The 20644-nt window shown below is 38.1% G+C and overlaps 1 protein-coding gene and 1 non-coding gene across 2 annotated transcripts in view; both read right to left on the bottom strand.

Moving 5' to 3' along the window:
* Positions 1–3013: 3013 nt before the first annotated feature.
* The window catches only part of MAP3K2 (mitogen-activated protein kinase kinase kinase 2), a 98699-nt gene continuing 81068 nt past the window's right edge, over positions 3014–20644 (bottom strand). The window contains exons 15-17 of the mRNA XM_040227813.1: positions 20469–20598; positions 14359–14536; positions 3014–11896 (exon numbers count right to left, since the gene is read on the bottom strand). Coding sequence (XP_040083747.1) covers positions 11671–11896; positions 14359–14536; positions 20469–20598 — 534 coding nt within the window. The 3' untranslated portion in view covers positions 3014–11670. The remainder of the gene's footprint in view (positions 11897–14358; positions 14537–20468; positions 20599–20644) is intronic.
* On the bottom strand, positions 16147–16218 carry TRNAS-GGA. The gene has a single exon. It is a non-coding gene; the product is annotated as a tRNA-Ser (tRNA).

Genomic DNA, 20644 nt, shown 5'->3' on the forward strand with positions numbered 1-20644 from the left:
TGACTTAGCAGCAGCAGCAGCAGTTTGATCTACCTACACTCCACGGGACTCTCAGGAGTCTTCTCCAACACCACAGTTCAAAAGCATCAATTCTTCAGTGCTCAGCCTTTTTTTATGGTCCAACTCTCACAACCATACATGACTAGTAGGAAAACATTCAAAAACAAATGTTTAATGACTATTTAATGAAGTTTCAATACTTAGGCCACCTGATGAGAAGAGCTGACTCATTGGAAAAGACCCTGATGCTGAGAAAGGCAGGAGCAGAAGGCAATGAAAGAGGATGAGATGGTTGGATGGCATCACCAATTAGATGGACCTGAGTTTGAGCAAACTCTGGGAGATAGTGAAGGACAAGAAAGCCCAGCCTGCTGCAGTCCATCGGGTCGCAGAGTTGGACATGACTTGGCAACTGAAAAACAAGAGTCATAATTTTAGTCAAACCTTAATTTGGGAGCATTGGAATAGTTAGTTCCAAGTTCAGTTCAGTTCAGTTGCTCAGTGTCCAACTCTGTGACCCCATGAATCACAGCACACCGGGTCTCCCTGTCCATCACCAACTCCTGGAGTTCATTCAAACTCATGTCCATCAAGTCAGTGATGCCATCCAGCCATCTCATCCTCGGTCGTCCCCTTCTCCTCCTGCCCCCAATCCCTCCCAGCATCAGAGTCTTTTCCAATGAGTCAACTCTTCGCATGAGGTGGCCAAAGTATTGGAGTTTCAGCCTCAGCATCAGTCCTTCCAATGAACATCCAGGACTGGTCTCTTTTAGAATGGACTGGTTAGATCTCCTTGCAGTCCAAGGGACTCTCAAGAGTCTTCTCCAACACCACAGTTCAAAAGCATCAATTCTTCAGCGCTCAACTTTCTTCACAGTCCAATTCTCACATCCATACGTGACCACTGGAAAAACCATAACCTTTAAAAAACTAGACGGACCTTTGTTAGCAAAGTAATTTATCTCTGCTTTTGAATATGCTATCTAAGGTTGGTCATAACTTTCCTTCCAAGGATTAAGCATCTTTTAATTTCATGGCTGCAATCACCATCTGCGGTGATTTTGGAGCCCCCAAAAATCAAGTCTGACACTATTTCCTCCTCTATTTCCCATGAAGTGATGGGACCAGATGCCATAATTTTAGTTTTTTGAATGTTGAGCTTTAAGCCAACCTTTTCACTTTCTTCTTTCACTTTCATCAAGAGGCTTTTTAGTTCCTCTTCACTTTCTGCCATAAGGGTGGTGTCATCTGCACATCTGAGGTTATTGATATTTCTCCTGGCAATCTTGATCCCAGCTTGTGCTTCTTCCAGCCCAGCGTTTCTCATGTTGGACTCTGCATAGAAGTTAAATAAGCAGGGTGACAATATACAACCTTGATGTACTCCTTTTCTTATTTGGAACCAGTCTGTTGTTCCATGACCAGTTCTAACTTACCCTATTGTAAATAGCTCTGTAGAGTATTGTCAGATATTAATCTTTAACTGCATCTTGAACTTAAGACAAATTTTGGTAAACAGAAATAATGGCTTGGGAGCTCCCTGATGGTCCAGTGGTTATGACTCTGCACTTCCACTGTGGAGGGCCTGGGTTTGATCCCTGGTTGGGGAACCAAGATCCCACAAGCCGTGTGGAGCAGCCAAAGAAAAAAATGGTCTTGAATATACAGCATTTAATCTCTAACTGCCAAACCTGGTTAATTTTCCTGGGGATGAGTTGGTTGGATGGCATCACCAACTGGATGGACATGAATTTGAGCAAGCTCTGGGAGTTGGTGATGGACAGGGAAGCCTGGTGTTTTTCAGTCTGTGGGGTCGCAAAGAGTCAGATGTGACTGAGTGACTGAACTGACTGAAGTTTAGTAACATATATGGACTTAGAGTTGATGTTAGAATAAGACTTTGGGGGATGTTGGGATGGGGTGAAAGTTGGAAGTTGGGATGAGGTGAAAGTATTTGGTACCTGGGAAAAATATGAATTTTCAGGAGCCACAGGGCAGACTGCAGTATGTTTGTGTTTCCCACAAAAAGATATTTTGAAATCCTAATCTCCAGTACCTCAGAATGTGGCCTTATTTGGAAATACAGTCTTTAGAAGTAATCAAGTTAAAACGAGGTCATTACAGTGGGCCCTGATACTACATGACTGGTGTCCTTATTTAAAAAAAGAAACAGAGGGAGGCCACCACATGAAGACAGGAGGCAGAGACAGGAGTTATAGCCACATGCCAAGAATGCCTGGGGCTACCAGAAGGTCAAAAGGGGCGACAGACAGGCTCCCCTACAGGTTTAAGGGGGAGCACGGCCCTGATGGTGCCTTGTGTGTGTTATGCTCAGTCATGTCCCCACAGACTGTAGACTCCCCCACGCCCCCAGGCTCCTCTGTCCATGGGTTTTTCCTGCAAGAATACTGGAGTGGGTTGCCGTTTCCTCCTTCAGGGGATCTTCTGGACCCAGGAATCAAACTCATGTCTTCTGCACTGCAGGTAGATTCTTCACCACTGAGCAACCTGAGAAACCCACCTTAACTTTGACCTTATAGCCTCTACGGCTAAAACAACCCAGCCAGTTTGCTGGCTTTGTTACAATAGTCCCCAGTATTGAACATGTAGAACTCAATTTGGGGCTTTTATAGATATATTTTAGCACATCTGCAATCATATTCCTACACACAAAACTGTTGAGTCAGAGGATATACAAGACCCTAAGGCTTTTGACTTGGTGTTGCTAAGCTGCCCTCTATATGACAGTGTTAACTTAAATGATCTCCAGTACTGTGGGAGTGTCCGTTCTTTACCTTCTGATAGTAGTCTTTTTGTTTTTAGTCACCGTTAATTTCTGATTTGGGTAATCGAAGTATCTAGAGAAACATGCCAGAGCACGCTGAGGAGAATATTACAAACTTGTATCTTGGGAAGATTTAGTTGCAATGTTTCTAGGCTGTCTCCTAGAAAGTGATCAAAGCAGGCAGAGGAGAGACAACAGTGTGTCCAAGAAGAGCTGTGGACAAAGCAATCACAGTGGAAATAAATATCAGCTTTATTAACACTCAAAGTGCCATTCATTTATATTCATTCCATAGTCCAGAAGGTTACTTAGAGTAAACCTTTGCACCACAATCTTTCAAAAAATGAACATGTAAGAAAAAGCAATTTTCATTGTGCTAATTATTGCAGGCCTTCATGCACAATAAATCTAAACAAAGATGTGTGCCAACAATATACAAATTTCCATATAAACAAAGTCATTGATCACTAACAAAATATAAACATGGTTTCTTTCACATTAGATTAAAAAAAAAAAAAGCTATTTACCAGCAAGAAAAAACAAGTACATAAAAACTGTAAAACTCAGAAATTTTATACATTTTTACAAGCACAATTTTGAATGAACACAAAGTCAAATGTGCATGAAATGTGGCACAAACCACACTGTATCTGGCTTCTGGTAGGTTTTTCTAATCATATCTGCTCCTTATAACATAAGCTTAGTGACATTCAACTTCAACAGTGGACTCTATTCCTAACATAAGTAATTTCACATGATACCGCATATTAAAAACAAGGTTTTCCTTAAGTACAACAACATTATCAGATTGGAAACTTAATTCCCAATTCGTTTTCTGCCAGTTACTTAAAATACAAAATATGGTGTAAAGACACAATAATGTATGTTTGGACATTTCTAAACCAATTTAATCACAGAGAATCACAATTTTTCAATATATTGTTTTATGAGTGAGGTCTGACCTTGCCCAGTAAGAAGAAAACTGAAAGTTGAAATCTTTGGGGTAGAATAAAGCAAATATTCAAAAACAGTAGGACAGGCCAACAGCAACTGGAGACATAAAAGCCTTGACATCTCTGCAAGATAATTTAGTTCCTCACATTTTTTCATAGCTCTGAGAACTCAAAGGCTGTTTTAGTGGACAGTGTTTTTGCTACTGCTTAAAACCTATTTTTTTCTCTTAATTGGCATTTCATAGAATTCTCAATGAGAATTCAATGTTCTCTGCAAGAGTATTTTAATTGATAGATATCTAAGTAAATCTGCAGTCAACTGTGGAAATACAAATACATTTTGAATGGTAAAAACAAAATTAAGAAAATAGTTTTGATCAGCCAGCTGAAAATATATTCATATAGTAAATAATCTCTCAGAAAGCTTTATATATATTTAATTATTCTAACTAAACAGTACCCTTATAAAACAAGTTCATAAAAATGTAGAAATGAAAATAAGAAATTACTGGGATATATACACGTACCTACAGACAGAAAAAGACATCTCCACACACACATCCCCCAATACACAGAGTTACAAGCATACTTTCAACTTAGTCATGAATTATAGAATACATATAAAATCAGAAAGTGATGTTGAACTCCTGAGTTCTCAACAAAGATAGAACCATAGATAAGTATACTTTGTAAAAGCATGAAAGTCCATCTAAATCAGTAATAGCAATGCAGTTACTGATGGCTACATCTTGAAAGAAGTTTAAATGTAGAGACACAGACAGTAGTTCAATGCACGCATTCACGATGCTCACACACCCATCAACAATTATTGGTCAGAGTAGTAAATCAGTGTACAAATTAAACATTTCCAAAAATGTGCAAAAAAGTCAACCTTGATAGGAAAAGAACACCTCTGTACATAAACTGCCCAGCATTTAACTGAGATTAAAAACATTTACAGAGAGAAACTAATAGATTAAATATAGAGAATTTAATGGCTACATTTAAAAATGTACATTAGGTCAAAGGGTAAATTTACAAATTGATAATCAGAATTTGCAACAATTAAAAGTTTATTCTCATATTTATCCAAGTTCACTTTTATTTACAATGATATCTGAATAAAAAGAACCATGTGAAATGTAAGAGATGTCAGACATTAAAAGTATTTTTGGTATTAACTCTTTTATAATATTTCAGAATGCAGGGTAGCAAATTTTAAAACCAACAGCAATAGAAAAAATGTAAACCTTTTACTTACTAAGACTGTATTAAAAACAAGTGTTTGTTTTTAAAGAAGTATTCTTATCGTTAGACACTGCACTTTCACTTGAACGGGGTATATTGCAAGGGTTTGGCCTACTTTCTTTTGCCCATAAACCTTTCCAGCTCAAATGTTTCCACTAGTTCTTTCTTATTCCAGGTGGAAAAAAAGTTTTTGGAAAAATGAGAACAGGACGAATCTATTTTGAAGCCTAAGTGTCTAACAGGGTTAGACGTAATTTTGTTACTTATCTCTCCCCTCCAAGCAATGCTAATGCTAAATCACCAACAGTTATTACACAAATAAGTGAAGACAAAAGTGCTTTTCAGTATAGTCACAAACTTTACTGTCCTCAACTGGCATTAAGGGACTCAGAAATCCTACTTGGGGACAAATTCTGCAGGTATGCTGGAGAGCAGACTTGTCCTTATCTTCCAAAATGTCTATGGCACAACAAGTCCATAACCTACTTTTCTGCAAAACTTTCCTGAAATGCCCCTCAAGTCAAACACAAGTTCATAAATGTCAAGACACTCTAGGAAGAAAGTACGCCACCAACCTGAGGCATCATGTGTCAATGTGTATGTATATGCATCTGTGGTCAAGTGACATTAATAAGATTGGCACGTGTACAAGCTCAAGTTTGTAATGTCTATATAGTTCCATAATAGTTGTAGTAAATTCTGCATGTCTAAATGCAAACACCGAGCACCTGTCCTTTAACTTGAAGGATAGACTGAGATACAAATTCTACTAGTACCTGTTTTATCATTTTTATACTAGAAGCTTACAATTGGGCAGAAGTAACAGTGCTAATCATTTTGGCTATGTGTGCAGAGAATATAAAAGCTTTGGTTTAAAGTGATTCTGATAATACAGATTGTAAATACAAACAAGAAGTCATTAGGCATAGGGAATAATAGTAATCACTGATTTAACGCCTTTTCTGTTATTAACAAAAATAGCATTACTGTCAATTAAAATGTACAATTTTGAAAAGTATGAAGAATTACGAGACTGTAATACAAGCAAAGATAAAATTTATAGCTATGACTCCTCCCCCAACTTTCTGAAACTAAGCCATGTCCACTCTCACTATAAGCGAGAGAAGGTTCTCTAAACTCCCCTATGAGTGCACTGCCCGCTACAGCTCTGAAAGCTGAAAGCAGAGAGTCAGTAGGCATGATACTTCCACCCCTATTACAGCATCCTGTCCAGGTTGCGGCAGAAGCCAAAGCAAAGCCAAAGATGACTGTCAAGTAGGAACAGTAGCTTCACAGCACGCTTCCCTAGCCAACCAGAAAGAGGTAAAAAACAACTTCCTTTTGAACACTTGGTAAGCTAAGGATGCTTGTTTTGATAATGTCTGGCAGAATTTCTATTCCAAAGAGCTCAGGAAGAACTACGCAAAACCAATTACTTTCTATTTAGGAATTATATATAAGCTATTATACACACATACAAATTCAATTTTAATCTACTTTTAGCAACCAAGAGCTTGGCAATTTACAATAAATACCTTTATTAAACAACTGTTTGTACTAGCTAATTGTGGAAAATGTGCTGGCATTCCAACATCAGTAGGTTATACATATTTAAATTGTTCTTCCAATAACAGAGACTAATCTAATTGGACATTCACATCTTTCCTTCCTTCCCACCCCTGCCCCAACTCCACACATACACACACACACACACACACACACACACAATTCACAGAAAAGCTAGAGTCTTAGTCAAAATGCTAGCTTAAAAGTAAGGATTAGAATTTGCTATCCCTGGATTTCTTGCTCATTGCCCTAAGTCTCACTGCCTTAACACATTTGTAAACCATTTAAATGACCTCTTTAGGACAAAACCCACCATTCCAGTTCTTCTCTGAAAATCGTTAACTGAAACATGACAAGAATTTGAACAGTGCCAATGTGATTGAAAAATCAACTAATCAACCTGGAAAGTAATTTACTATGTCTCTTTAGAATTAAAATATCTCTTTCTATCCTTATCTTAGAAATTTGTGTCTAGTAAAACTGCAATGTGTCTATCACAAAACAATGTTAATGTTTTTAACATATTTTTCAAAAAAGAGGTAGAAAAGGGTAGGAGGAAGCAGGCATTAAGAAAAGTTTAATGGCCAGTACACAGTCTAAGGCCAAAGGAACTCCTGAAGTCTACTGATTTTAGAGAAACTTTCATTGTGGTGGGTAATGGGAATTATTATTGATAGAAAACAAAATTAAGGCATACAGAGAAAAAGGCACTACGAAAAATTAACAATTAAACTGCTTTTCGTTAACATTTTAACCAATCTTAAGATTCAAATAAATATGAACATTACATTTGTAACAAAGGCCAAACTTCATATAAAACAGTAAGATCTCAAGAAATTTTCCTGATCTTAGTATAAATAACACTGTTGGCAGAATTCAGTTTCTATCAAATGTTTTGGGTATTTTAATAATTCAGACCAAAAGAAAATATTTTCTTTAAAAGAAAAAAGCAGGGGAAAAAAATACTATGTAATGGAATAAATGCCCCCATCACTGGAACTGTCTCAACAGAGGCTGGGTTTCAGAGGGAGTCCTGATCGAGAGGCGGCCTGACCTGTGCACCTCTCTCCAACTGGGGTGCTTCTACTGTCTGTCGTTCAGTTTATCACGGCCAATGGCCACCCAAAATCGCTTTCCCCTCACCTCATACGTAATGACAGTTTAAAACATCACTGATGAACTTTTCAGAGTTAGGATATGTCAAAAAAACAATTGTTTGCCCATTTTTTCCTCCTAGACTGTGAACTCCTTACAGACAAGTTAATTTAATACCTGACACAGTAAGTCACAATATTGAATAAGTAAATGAAAAAGACTCACCATGATAAAAAAATTGATAGATCCCTATACTTGGCTGACACTAGGTGATTTTATATCGAACTATTGGTCCCAAATGAAATCACTGACAAAGAATTCTGCTGTGGGCCAAAGAGTCTGCATCTAGCAAATGTATTTGCTTTTGCTCCCAAGCTTGGTTGTCCCTATAAACTGTTCAAATTTTATTTTCTCAGTAATTTCATGTACCTTATTATACTTCCATCTCAGAAATATTACACACCAGACCTGACATATACCAGAACTGAAGTAGCAGAGAAAGCTCTCTAAAGAAATAATTTCACCTTTTAAATGTAGCTTCTATTTGAAATAAGATAAAGACTTCAAAGCCAATTCAATTTACTATGAAATAAGTTTTAATTTTTCTTTTATAGTTCAGCCTGGGCATTAACACTTCAATTCATATGAATTATGTAAGGTGGTCATGCCTTTGAAAACTTTCTAAGGCAGTAGTCTTCAACTGTTTCTCAGGTTAGAAACATGTTTTGTAAATGAGGAAAATTAAGGATCATCATATTGAAACTTTCAAAGTGTATATTTTAAAATACATTTTAAAGAATTATCATCAAAATTTCTATTAGTCGTTATGACATTTTCAACCCTTGTATTCAATATAATTTATGTGCAATGTAAAAGATCTCGTATTTGGTCCAAGCCTAAGTCATGCCATCTTGACTCTCTCAGGGCCTAAGTAGAAAGGTGTATCCTGAAAAGCGCATAAGAGACTGCTAGTGAATCTTCTCCAGCACCAGAAAGTCTGCCACTACCAAAGCAGAACACATTTTAAAGGCACAAAGTTAGCAGTCTGGTCATTTTCCAGCCTCAGCAAAGAAACATTACAGTATAGAAGAATCAGGCTGTGCATTTAAAAAGCAAAACACATTTATAGTCGTCCTAAAAAGTTCAAATTTCATTTGTTGATCCGTATCATTCTTAGAAAGGAAAAAAAAATGGAGTGTTATATTTAACAGTCCCTGATAGATGTGTTTCCTTTCAAAATTTTCTTTTTTAAATTTAATTTTGATCTTCCATACCTCACCCCACATTAAGCTTTTTCATTCTAGTAGTTTTTCTATATATTAAATTTTTTGTGGTTTTTGGTACCTTTAACAACTTGTATGAAATAAATTCACATCACATTTTTATATAACTCTGTAAACTATTAGTCTATTCTTAAGTCTTTACATAAAGAACAATACTTTTCCATAGCTAATAATATTTTTCGTATAAAACAAAGGTCTTACACAGCAGTGTTAACATAGTTTCTTTTCAGGTGATTTTATTTTCAATAGCAGTTTGGAAAGAGAGAAGAGACTGAAAAAAGCAAACATTTTGCTTTGGGTTTCACAGTCTCCAAAAGTTTCTCTTTAAAGAGCACTTGTCTCATATTCTGCACTGCTGATTACCCTGACAGACCAAAATTGAGCCAAAAGAAAATCACAAGCACACAACACAAGGGAAGGAAAAGCCCACTGGTCCAGATACCACGGTCTTGCTCAAGTAGAAGAGATGCCTTCACTCATAAAAGATGAAGAAATTATAATAGATCCACATCCTTGGGGACTATGTTTATAGCACAAGATTTGGCAGTTGATTTTCTGGGGGGTGGGAGGTAGGCTATTAATTCATGTTCTTCCTTGCAAGCTGCTTCCTTTCATTATACGGGAATAGGAGAAGCTTTAACAGCTGTTATTTGTGCTTTGACTTCTTCTCAGACTAGCTAGTGGAATTTCAAATATTCCTACAGGGAATGCCAGATAGGACCTTGATACAGTAAACCAACATCTACTTAACTTCAGAAGCAAAGTATTTTAAAACAGTTCCTAAACAAGCATACCTTTTAGCAGAAAATAAAATACCCAAGTCTCTTATGAACCCCATGAAAGGCATCACATTGAGGGCCTCCAGGAAGGATACTATTTTCTAGACCCTTAAAGTACTTAGCCCTTGCTTTAATGTGCTGAAAACATTGCAAGTGGCCAAAGCATTGATATCATTCATGTTTTTCAGCAGCACAAGTCCATCAGAGATAGTGGGAGTTTCCCAGTAGTCTCTTTCTGCTTAATGTCCTTGGCTGTTATGCTAGAAATATCTGGCAGTTTTTAACCTTCGTTTAAAGTAGTTAATACTTTGTTTTAATATGCCTTTCTTTTCCCACAATTATGAATGAACTGACTTCCGAGGAAAGAATAAATACATACAGATGGCTGAGTTCAATAGGCTCCATGTTTAAGTTAATTTTATTTCCAAAATGAAAGTTACTGATTTGGGTGCAATATGCAGCTGGTAAGAAAAGGGTTGCTCCTTGCTGTTTGTACAGATCATTCACCCTTGAAGTAGCGATCTCTGCTCTTGTAAAACCCTCATTATGTACTATATCACTCTCTGAAATTTACTTTTTCAAGGAACCTACTTTGTACCATTTTCAGTTTATAACTAGGGCTAGTATTTATCTCAGGGATTCTCAACTTCAGCACTTTTAATATTTGGGGAGGATAATTCTTTGATGGGGAAAGGGAGCTGCTATTCTTGTGTATTTTAGTTTCTTTAGTAGCACCCCTGGCCTCTAACCACTAGATGCCTCTAGCATCCTCTTTTTTATGACAACCAAGAATGTCTCCAGGCATTGCCAAATGCCAGGTAAAATTATCCCCACCCCAGCCATGGAAACCACTGTTTTACATGGTAACTGTTTTCTGAGGTACTTTAGTCCTCTGTGATCCAAAGAACAAAGGTTTTCTCTCATGACATTAGCTTTTAAGACACGGATACTCCAGGTTAAACTCTCAGTTCCTAAAGAATGTTTACCTGTGGGGAATCAGGAGCTAGAATTGGAAAGATACAGTATGCATGATTTTACTTCTCCTGCCCCTTAATGTTGGGGCTTCCCCCTCAGGTAAAGAACACAGTCTAAAATGCACCAAACCACACTTGGTTCTTTTCAGGATTTCTGCTGACTGGCAAATGTGGCCTCTTCTACTCTCAGACATTTAATTAGAGCAGTCTTCTATCTTTTAATTTGAATTTGTTTATTGACTTCACATATCTGCTTTAAAATAAAACAGTATCTTTTTTAAGCAGAAAGCTATCCCTCAAGGTTTATAGATTCCAGTAATATGGATCTATTATAGTGTATTTGCTTATTATACTGGTTAGGATTAACAAATAAAGATACCTCTAGAGATTCATATTTTCTATCAAGATTCCTACTGAGCAAAAAGCTTGGTAGACAGAGGTTAGGATCTAAAGAATACAGATACAAGAAGGAACCTATATTCTTTCAGTTGAGTACCTATCCTAAACTCAAGTTTAGGGCTCAACCTCACAAACGAGAATCTATTTTAAATACTATCACTAAAAACTACAAATTATACATCATTTTTTTCTTCTTGTTTTCCATGTCTCCCAATCACCGCCAATCTGTCAGTGACACAGGGAAAGACTCTACAATCTTAAGGTTTTCCAATAATTTTTTTGTACTAAAAAGAGTGACTATGTACTAAAGTGCTGTATGTCTCTGAACCACATCAGTACATTATAAAAATTAAAAAAAAAAAAAAAAAGCTTCAAGTTCTTGTAAGGGAAAAGAAGATTAAATATAAAAAATTTAGGTTACTATTATTATTAATAATCAAATTTAACCAAGAATCAAGAGAAGCACTTTTCCCTCTTGTCTTTTCTCCTCCGCATCTCTCTTTTCTATAAAAAAGGAAAAGTGCAGTCAGAGAGAAGGTGCATGGACAGGAGGGAGCTGGGCAGAGGTGCAGGGGAGGCTCCCGGCCGCTAGTGGCAGTGCACAAACGTGTGCCTCAGAAGGTCGTCAGCGGGCGGCCTCAGTTTGGCCTCCACAAAAATCCGTTTGAGGAAGTCTCGAGTATAGTCGGAGACATGAGGTGGTAGCTTTGGGTTCGTTGGTTGAGTGGCGATTTTAAAGATGGCAGCCATCGCTTCAAACTCGGCCCAGGGAGGCTTTTCAGTTAGCATTTCTACCACAGTACAGCCCACGCTCCTAAGGGGGGAAAAAAACACCTTACACCAACATCATCATCATGAAAGTCAGTTAACTACCCACGAAATGAGAAATGTGTGAAGTTCATATACATTTGAACATGACTGGGTTTCAAGTGTAAAACTTCATTACAAGGCTGTTACCATGGACAACTGGAATTGAGGTCACAGCCCTCGGCGCCCTCATGGAGCCGCTGGGCTCCGAGGTTGACATTCTACACGCCTCTGAAGGGCTCCTGCTCCAGACCATCCGTACCCCCAGCAGCCCTGAGCGGTCTTGGAGCCCCTGTGAAGTGCCAGAAAGACACAGGGGTGACTGAGGCCTCGGTTGGCCCGGCCAACAGCGGATGGCCAGGACACCTGCTCCCAGGCACCAGGCCCCCCTCCCAGCGCTGGAGGAGAATCCACGGAAGGTACACATGAAGACAAGCTGAGAGAAGAGCACTTCAGGGCAAGAATGATGTAGTTTAGATAGACTGACACAGAGACCGGACAGAAGGAGCTGAAGAAAACAGTGTTTTAAATTTGAGGAGACATTTTTAAGCCATTTGTATAACCTTAAAGAAACATCTTTTTCCAAACTTGGTATCAATCCCAACCCCAAACAATGAGAAAAAAGTTGTTTTAAAGATAAATATGCCTGTAGTCACTACTGAACTCCCCTGTAGGGATCTGTCAGGGATATAGTGCAGTTATAGGAAAAGTAGTTTATGTATGCAGTCTCGAAGAAAAATTTATGTTTTGAGTCTGCATTTCAATGAATTCTGACAGCTGTAGAAATAAATGGGAAACACTCAAATATTATTCTTGTTGCACCAAAAAGTTAAATTTGTGGCACATGAAATGAATTGTTTTATAATAACTGTTACTAATAAAATGCCTTTTAGTGCATGATATTGACTCTTAGTTGAACCAACAGCCAACTGAAACATCTATGCAAACTTTAAAAAGTGTTTTTATTTCTGAAAGCTGGACTGTCTTAAAAGAGCTTTCCAAATGTAAAGTAGTGAAAACTGTAGCATATAATACATTTGTATAACTTTCAATATTTAATGTTTGTTAAACTCCACTCTGGGCAATCAAAAATGGATAAAAATAATGAGAAATGAACTGGTGCTTCCCTCCTCCTTTTGCTATGGTAAGAGAAAAGAAATTTACCATATTTATTTTTTTAACTTTGTGTTTTTGAATGGCTTTGAAGGCATAATTTCTATTGCTTATTACTTTAGAGCTGTGCTTCTCAAACCTGACAACACTTCAGAATTCTTTGCCTGGGCCCCACTCTTGAGATACTCATATATAATTGTTCTGAGATGAGCTCTGGGTGTAGCTCATTTTTAAGTACCAATCCTCCTCCTTCCCTCCATTTCTCAAATGTGTGGATAGGTTTGAGAACCACTAGACTAACAGGTTAAATTTTTCCTATTTAAGGGAGATAATCAATTTAAAGCAATATCTTTAGTTTTGTTTCTATATGGCTCTGTTGATGGCTTTGTTACAACTAAATTACTGCGTTATTATCTTGTAAAAAAAATAAGCAGCTTATGTTTGAGCTAAAAACAAAAACCCAAACCTGAACTTTAAACATAAGAATCAATGAAAACAAACTACAATTTAAGCTCTCAAATTTGTTAGGCAAAGAATATTATTCATAAGTTTTGCTCCATATAATTCTCTAGCCTACCACTGAATGTAAGTGTTTTTTTGTCTTTATTTTACAAAGAATAGAAACATTAGAAATTCTTTGTCTTTAGGTGCCTAAAATGACTATCTATTAAGAACTTTACTCAAAAGAGCTCATGTAAGTAGCTGGGGCTGGGAAGCAGGCAGCAGAGACTCCAGAGCTGCACAGTGGAAAGGGTTTAGAGAACTGCTGACACCCTCTTAGGGTGCCCAACCTCAGGCTCAGGAGCTGGCGGGCAGTGAGAACTTGGTTAAGGAGGAACCAGAGTGACCTTTAGTGAACGGCAAAAGGAGGAACAGAGACTCCCCTCACTTCCTAGCTCTGCAGCGGTCACAGAGAGAAACCTTCTCTTCGCAACTTCAATAAATACCAATAAACACCAAAGGAAAAAAACCACTTTTCTCAGTGCGAAGTAGGAAATGACCATTTTATGTTCTATCTTAAAATTATTAAGCAATTAAAGGTTAACTGAATTATAAGACTAACAATAAAAATTACTTTAAAAGTTCATCTGGGAAATAAAATGAAGACAGCTTTCTAATGCTGAAATTTGCTTAAGATGAAATTCTTCAAAGAATGAAAAAATGGTTTGAAAGCTCTATTTATTTGGTCAGTTATTAAGCCTCAAAGGGCATAATTAAAATGATATTAATCCTTGTAATCCTGACATCCTATTTCAAAAGTACAAAAAGAATTTAAGTTCATTTCAGTAATTTCCATCCTGAGTGGAAATGTTAATAAGGTATGTGTTTTCAGGCAAATCCCACATCAAAACCTACCAGATATCTGCTTTTCTGCCATAGCCTTCTCCACTAATCACTTCAGGGCTCATCCAATATGGTGTGCCTGTGACAGACTTCATTCCCGTCCCTGAAAGACAGATGGTTTGAAGCCGTTTGCTGGCCCCAAAATCTCCTAGTTTGACGTTGCCTGTTGAATCTCTCAGAATATTTGCACCTAAAACAAGAAATACCCTCATTTCATTATTTTTATTGGCAATCTGGAATATAACATAAAAGAAAACGGCAGAAAATTACTTAGACTCTTCAATCTGTCTCCAGGATCAGGCTGCTTTGCACCCCTGAATAGTACCTGGTTAATGCCAGGCGTAAGGTCTGTGTATTAAAGATTTCTTACACGCAACAATGACAATTTAGTGTCGCTGTATGTGCTTCAGGACCTAAGAAAAGGTTCCCCCACTGAAAAGGGCTGGTGCAAGTGGGAGGCAAGGACGCAGAAGAAGAGAAAGGGGAAAGGACTAAGAATGGGAAGTTCAAACAAAAAGGAATGGAAGTTCAGAGAAGGATGATGAAAGCAATAGCAGGCTCTTGGCCCCAGCCTCTCTTATAAAGCAAGAAGCCCATACAAGATTATTTCCCTGTGAACCTAGCCTCTCCTCAGGAACCTCCATAATCAAAATTTCTCCTTCTCAATTTCTATATAGCACATTTTAAATCTATTCTAAGCAAGCTTCAAGGTTTCTGTCTTAAAATTTCATTTGCTTCTATAACAAACATTTAACTTTATTTATTATAAACTGACCATGATTGCTTAGCTGAGAAAGTGTTTACAGAGTCCTCCACTGTAAAGTTACTCTTTCCTGCTTTCCATACTAAGCTCTCTGGAAGTCCACTATGTATAAGTGAGTGAGAAATTATGCTCTAGCCTTAGTAGTTACATATATTATTTGGAATTATTCTGCATGAGAGATCTGTCTCTTCGTTCCTATTTGACCATCCATTTCTACCAATCTGAATATGTGGATATTTATTTTGTACTTTGGGTTATAAACCAATGACTTTATTATTATTGCTGTTGTTTTGTTTTTGCTCATGTTGTTTACGGCTCTGTCCACTGGGAGCCCTCTCTGTTGGCTCCTGTGTCCCTCTGCCATAACTCAGTCATCATGCTCTCACTTGGTTGGATTTCTGGACTGTGTGTGTCAGCACTGCCTTACGTTCTGGAACTAGAAGACGCTCCATGCTTACTCTGCACCTCCTGCACCAAGTCTACAGTCCACCGTTTCCCCAACGGACACCAGTTCCTTTAGTGGAGAATGGTATCAGAAACCAACAATCTAGGAGCTAGGTTCATTTATTTTTATTCTCTATTTTCCCCTTTACCATTCTTTAAACTGAACCTTTTTTCTAGAATTATAAGTTTAGTTTCTTCATATATAAATTTCTAAAAAACTACTTTTAGTAGCTACATATATTATTTGGAATTATTCTGCGTGGGAGATTTGTCTCTTTTTTCCTACTTATTCAACCATCTATTTCTACTAGTGTTAATACATGGATATTTATTTTGCACTTTGGTTATAAACCAATGACTTTACTATCTTTTTTTTTTTTTTTTTTTTGGCTCATGTTGTTCCAGCTAAGTTGCTGTTTTTAAACAAGCAATTTATTTTATTGACTTATCTAATTTTAGCTTCTAAGTGAAGTCGCTCAGTTGTGTCCAACTCTTTGCGACCCCATGGACTGCAGCCCATCAGGCTCCTCACTCCATGGGATTCTCCAGGCAAGAATACTGGAGTGGGTTGCCATTTCCTTCTCCAGGGTATCTTCCCGACCCAGGGATCGAACCTGGGTCTCCTGCATTCCAGGCAGATGCTTTAACCTCTGAGCCACCAGGGAAGCCCTTAGTCTTTACCTAAAATCTTCCTAACCTTCAGCATATTTTAGATTAAAAAAAAGATTCCTTATCTGTCTTGTTTTTTTTTTTTGTTTGTTTTTTGTTTTTTAACACAGCCTCTAAGAAGGAATGTGAATAGTGGAGAAAAACCTATACTATAGACTGCAGAGAATGCAAACTGTCCATCCCTACCATGAACTTCTGGCCCTGTCTTCTGTTCTCCAGCAAATTTCCCAGTCTAGTCAATTAAGGCCTGTCTTGAGGGGAGAGTCAAGGATTCGTTCTCTGCATGCATAAGCCAAAGTATGCCTTGGTACTAGTGATTCTCTAAAACAGCACTGCCTTTTTGACACCTCTTGCTGTCCAATACTTAAAGAAGGACTCTGTCAAAAAAAACCACACCACTGTGTCTAAAATATTTAAGCTGGGGGAGGACAACCAACAAGCCAGTTTTTAACGGTTACCACCTGGGCAGAAACAGTCCCAGGTAGGTACACGAGAAGAGCTATCGCTGGGGAGTCATCACCAATGCTGAATCAATGCCCATCCTTACAAAGGGCTGAGGAAAAAATGTATATAGTAGGTTCCCAATACAGTTACCTACCTTTTTAAAAACTTACTTTGGATATGTTAAAAGTAAACTGTTAAGAAGACTTTTCAAAGACACATAAAAGCAGATAGAACACTGCACGACCCTCTCACCCAATCCCAGCAATCACCTGGGCAACTCTTCTAACCACACTACCAGCCACTCCTTCCCTCATATTACCTGAATAGAATTAAAGGCATCATGATCAATAAACAGTTCAGTACATATCTTTAAAAGACAAGGACTCTTATCACACATAAGACAACAGGCAATAATTCCTTGATATTATTAAATATATACTCAGTGGTTTTCCTGTTTTTTTTTTTTCCCCTCAAAAAAAAATCCGAATCCAAACAAGGACCTTATGTTGAGAATCACTGATACATCTTTTAAGTCTTTCCTAAAGTTCCTTCCAATCCTTTTTTTATTCTTTGCAGTTTATGAAGAATCTAAGTTGTCTGCCTACAGCTTTCTTATTGTCTAGGTTTTGCCGAGCCCATCCTAAGGAGTCATTTAACATGCTGATCTGTTCTTTATAAACGTTCCATAATTTTACAATTTGGTAGCTGAATCTAGAGGCTTGATCAGACTCAGGTTCAAAAAGACCTCCCCGCCCCCCCCGGCTAGGAAACTGCTTTGTAGACATAGTCTACAAATAGGAAGTATGCGATGATAGACTGTCTCTGTGAGGTGATGTTAGCAACCATTAATGTTTAGTGCATATATCTATTAATCCCATTAGCAGCTGTAAAATGGTACTATTATGTCATTTTCCCTCTTTGTTAGCCAAAATATTTTTATAAAGGTCACCCTCTATTTAGTCCTCAGTAGTACAGTTCATAAAAGAAAGGTCAAATAAAGAAACCCTATTATGAAATAATGAGCTGGCCCCTACTTTTCATTATGAACTCATGAGTCTAAATTAAAAGGATGCAACTAGCTTTCCTTTTCCCTTGCCATTTAAACACTGCTCATTATGGGACTTCCCTGGGGGTGCAGCGAGTAACAATTTGCCTGCCAATGTAGGGGACATGGGTTTGATCCCTGGCCTGGGAAGATTTCATATGTAGCAGAGCAACTAAGCCCCGTGCACACCTACTGAGCCCGTGTGCTGCAGCTACTGACGCCTGAGCACCTGGAGCTTGTTCCCTGCAACAAGAGAAGCCCCAGCAATGAGAAGCCCTGGACACCACCATGAAGAGGAGCCTCTACTCACTGCCACTAGGGAAAGCCCACGCAAAGCAATGAAGACCAAGAGCAGCCAAAAATAAATAAATAAATAAATAATAAAAGGTTTCTCTTTAATTAGAAAAAAGTTTTAAAAAAGTTTAGAAAATACATAAAAAGTAAAAAAAATATGAAGGAAATAAACAATTACCACTCATCCTGCTACTTGAAAATAACCACCATTAGTCATGTGAAAATTGTTCTACGCCATACTTTAATTTTATAAACTTGAAATCATACTGCATATTCAATTTTATATCTTACATTTTTCTTATCAATATATTTGCCCTATGTTTTTCTGTCTTTGTGCTTTTCTCTTTAAGCTTTTTTTTAAGGGGTCTCAAATCCTGTGACAGATTTTTGTTCAAGTCGTTTTCATTAACAAGTACTGATTTTTAAAACTAATACACTGCCACACACAAAACATATGATCCACAAAAACATTCTCTTTTCCTTTGGAAGGTTTTATGATGCACTGTTATCATCAACCAGTCTTGGACTATTACTTAAATGGCCAATTGAGACAAACAGCTCCGAGACCGTTCTTCCACCACTGATTAAAACTGGGGTGGCAGGTATTGGGGATAATATTCATTTAGCCTTCTGAGCTTTCTGGGCAGACCTGGTGACTTTGCCAGCTCCAGCTGCCTTCTTGTCCACTGCTTTGATGACACCCACAGCGACCATCTTGTCTCATGTCATGCACAGCAAAACAGCCCCTATAATGTTTTTAAATCAGCTTGCTTCCAACTTCCTCATGTTACTGGCAAGGTCAGAAGAGGATCCACTTGAACAGGTAGCCCCCTCAGTTCCTTTATCTTATCTTATTATGAAGGCTAAAGAGAAACTGGCTTGAATAGAGATTATTACTAATAGAATAACTTACAAATCATTTCCCTACAAAGTATAGGGCGTATACTTAATTGAAGTATACTTGACCTACAACAGTATGTTAGTTCCATGGCGTACAATGCTGCAATTCAATACTTCTACACATTATAAGATGGTGACCACCTTATGCAGTTCTTGGCTTTCAGGTTTGGAACTTGACATCTGAGGTCTGCCTAAGCAGGGAAAATCATGAGGTGAACAACAGGCTCCTATTTCTTTCAGATCATGAGTCACATTGCCATCCTCTTAGAGTCACTAGGCAGGTCCATTCTGCACATGTGACCCAGCTCCAGCATTCTACAGCAGACTCTACTCCATGACCAACGCTGGTTACGAATATTCTCCTTAGTCTGACTATGGCCATATTCGGGGTGTGACACACCACAGGAAAGAAGTAACTTCCTGGTAGCTCGTAAAAGCCCCCAGAAAGACTGATGAAAAACTTTAAGAACTTGCTTATCAAAGCTCAGTCTTAGGCTCTCTTATTCTCTTAAGTAATGAGGTCCATTTCCCATAGCTTTAAATACAATCTCAACATACATCATCACTGTAACTAACTTTTGAGTGCTTTCTAGATATCAGGCATGATTTTAAGGATGCTACACACATTAACTAATTTAATCCTTGTAAGAACTCTGTGATCTGTATACTGTTATCACCCTCCTTAAAAATGAGAAGCTGGGGATTTCCCTGGTGATACACTGGATAAAAATTCACCTGCCAGTTCAGGGGACATGGATTCAATCTCCAATCAGGGAAGACTCCACACACCTCAGCAACTAAGCCCATGCGCCACAACTGCTGAGTCTGTGGACCGAGAACCCATCCTCCAAAACAAGGGAAGCCACCACCGGGAGCAGCCCCTGCTTGCCACAACTAGAGGAAGTGCGAGCGCAGCAAGGAAAGTCCAGATCAGCCAAACTGATTTTAAAAAACTGAGGAGCCGAGGCAGAGACTAAGTGTCTTGTCCAAGGTTACACGTGATGATGGATAAAGCCTGAATGTGAACTGGGTCAAATCTGAGCCCCAATTTTTTTTTCCTAATTTATTTTTAATTGGAGGATGTTTTACAATCTGTGTTGGTCTCTGCCATACCACACTCTTAAGTCAGCCATAACTATACTCATACCCCTTCCCACATGCCCTCTATGTCGTCACAGAGCTCCAGGCTGTGATCACTGTGTTACGCTGCAGCTCCCTACCGGCTATCTGTTTTACACCTGATAATGTGTATGTTTCAATGCTCCTTTCTCAGTTTGTCCCACCCTCTCCTTACCCCTATTCCTAACCACTATGTTCTAAGCCTGTGCACTGTGTATGAAAATATGTCTCACTGTTATGCTCATTTGAACTTTACTGACTCTGTGAATCTCCACAGGAGAGCTTCCCTCTTTTAGAAACCTGAACAACAGGACTACCTGGAATTGTTTTCCTATGGCATTGCAGAGGTAGGTGAATTGATTTAAATGTTAAATTTCTTAACCATAGCACATCTTCATTAAAAAAAAAAAAAACTGATTACTTAAAAAACACCTTACTACTTACCTTTTATATCTCTATGAACAATCATATTACTGTGCAAATAATGAACTCCCTCAAGAATCTGACGGGTGTATTTCCGGGTCACATTCTCAGTAAGAGCTCCATATGCTTTTAATTGGTCCTTAATGGAGCCCTAGGAAAGAAGAAAACAAAAGAAAACTATAGTATGGTTTGAAAGG

This window comes from Oryx dammah, unplaced genomic scaffold (assembly GCF_014754425.2).
Source record: "Oryx dammah isolate SB20612 unplaced genomic scaffold, SCBI_Odam_1.1 HiC_scaffold_27, whole genome shotgun sequence".
Lineage (NCBI taxonomy): Eukaryota > Metazoa > Chordata > Mammalia > Artiodactyla > Bovidae > Oryx > Oryx dammah.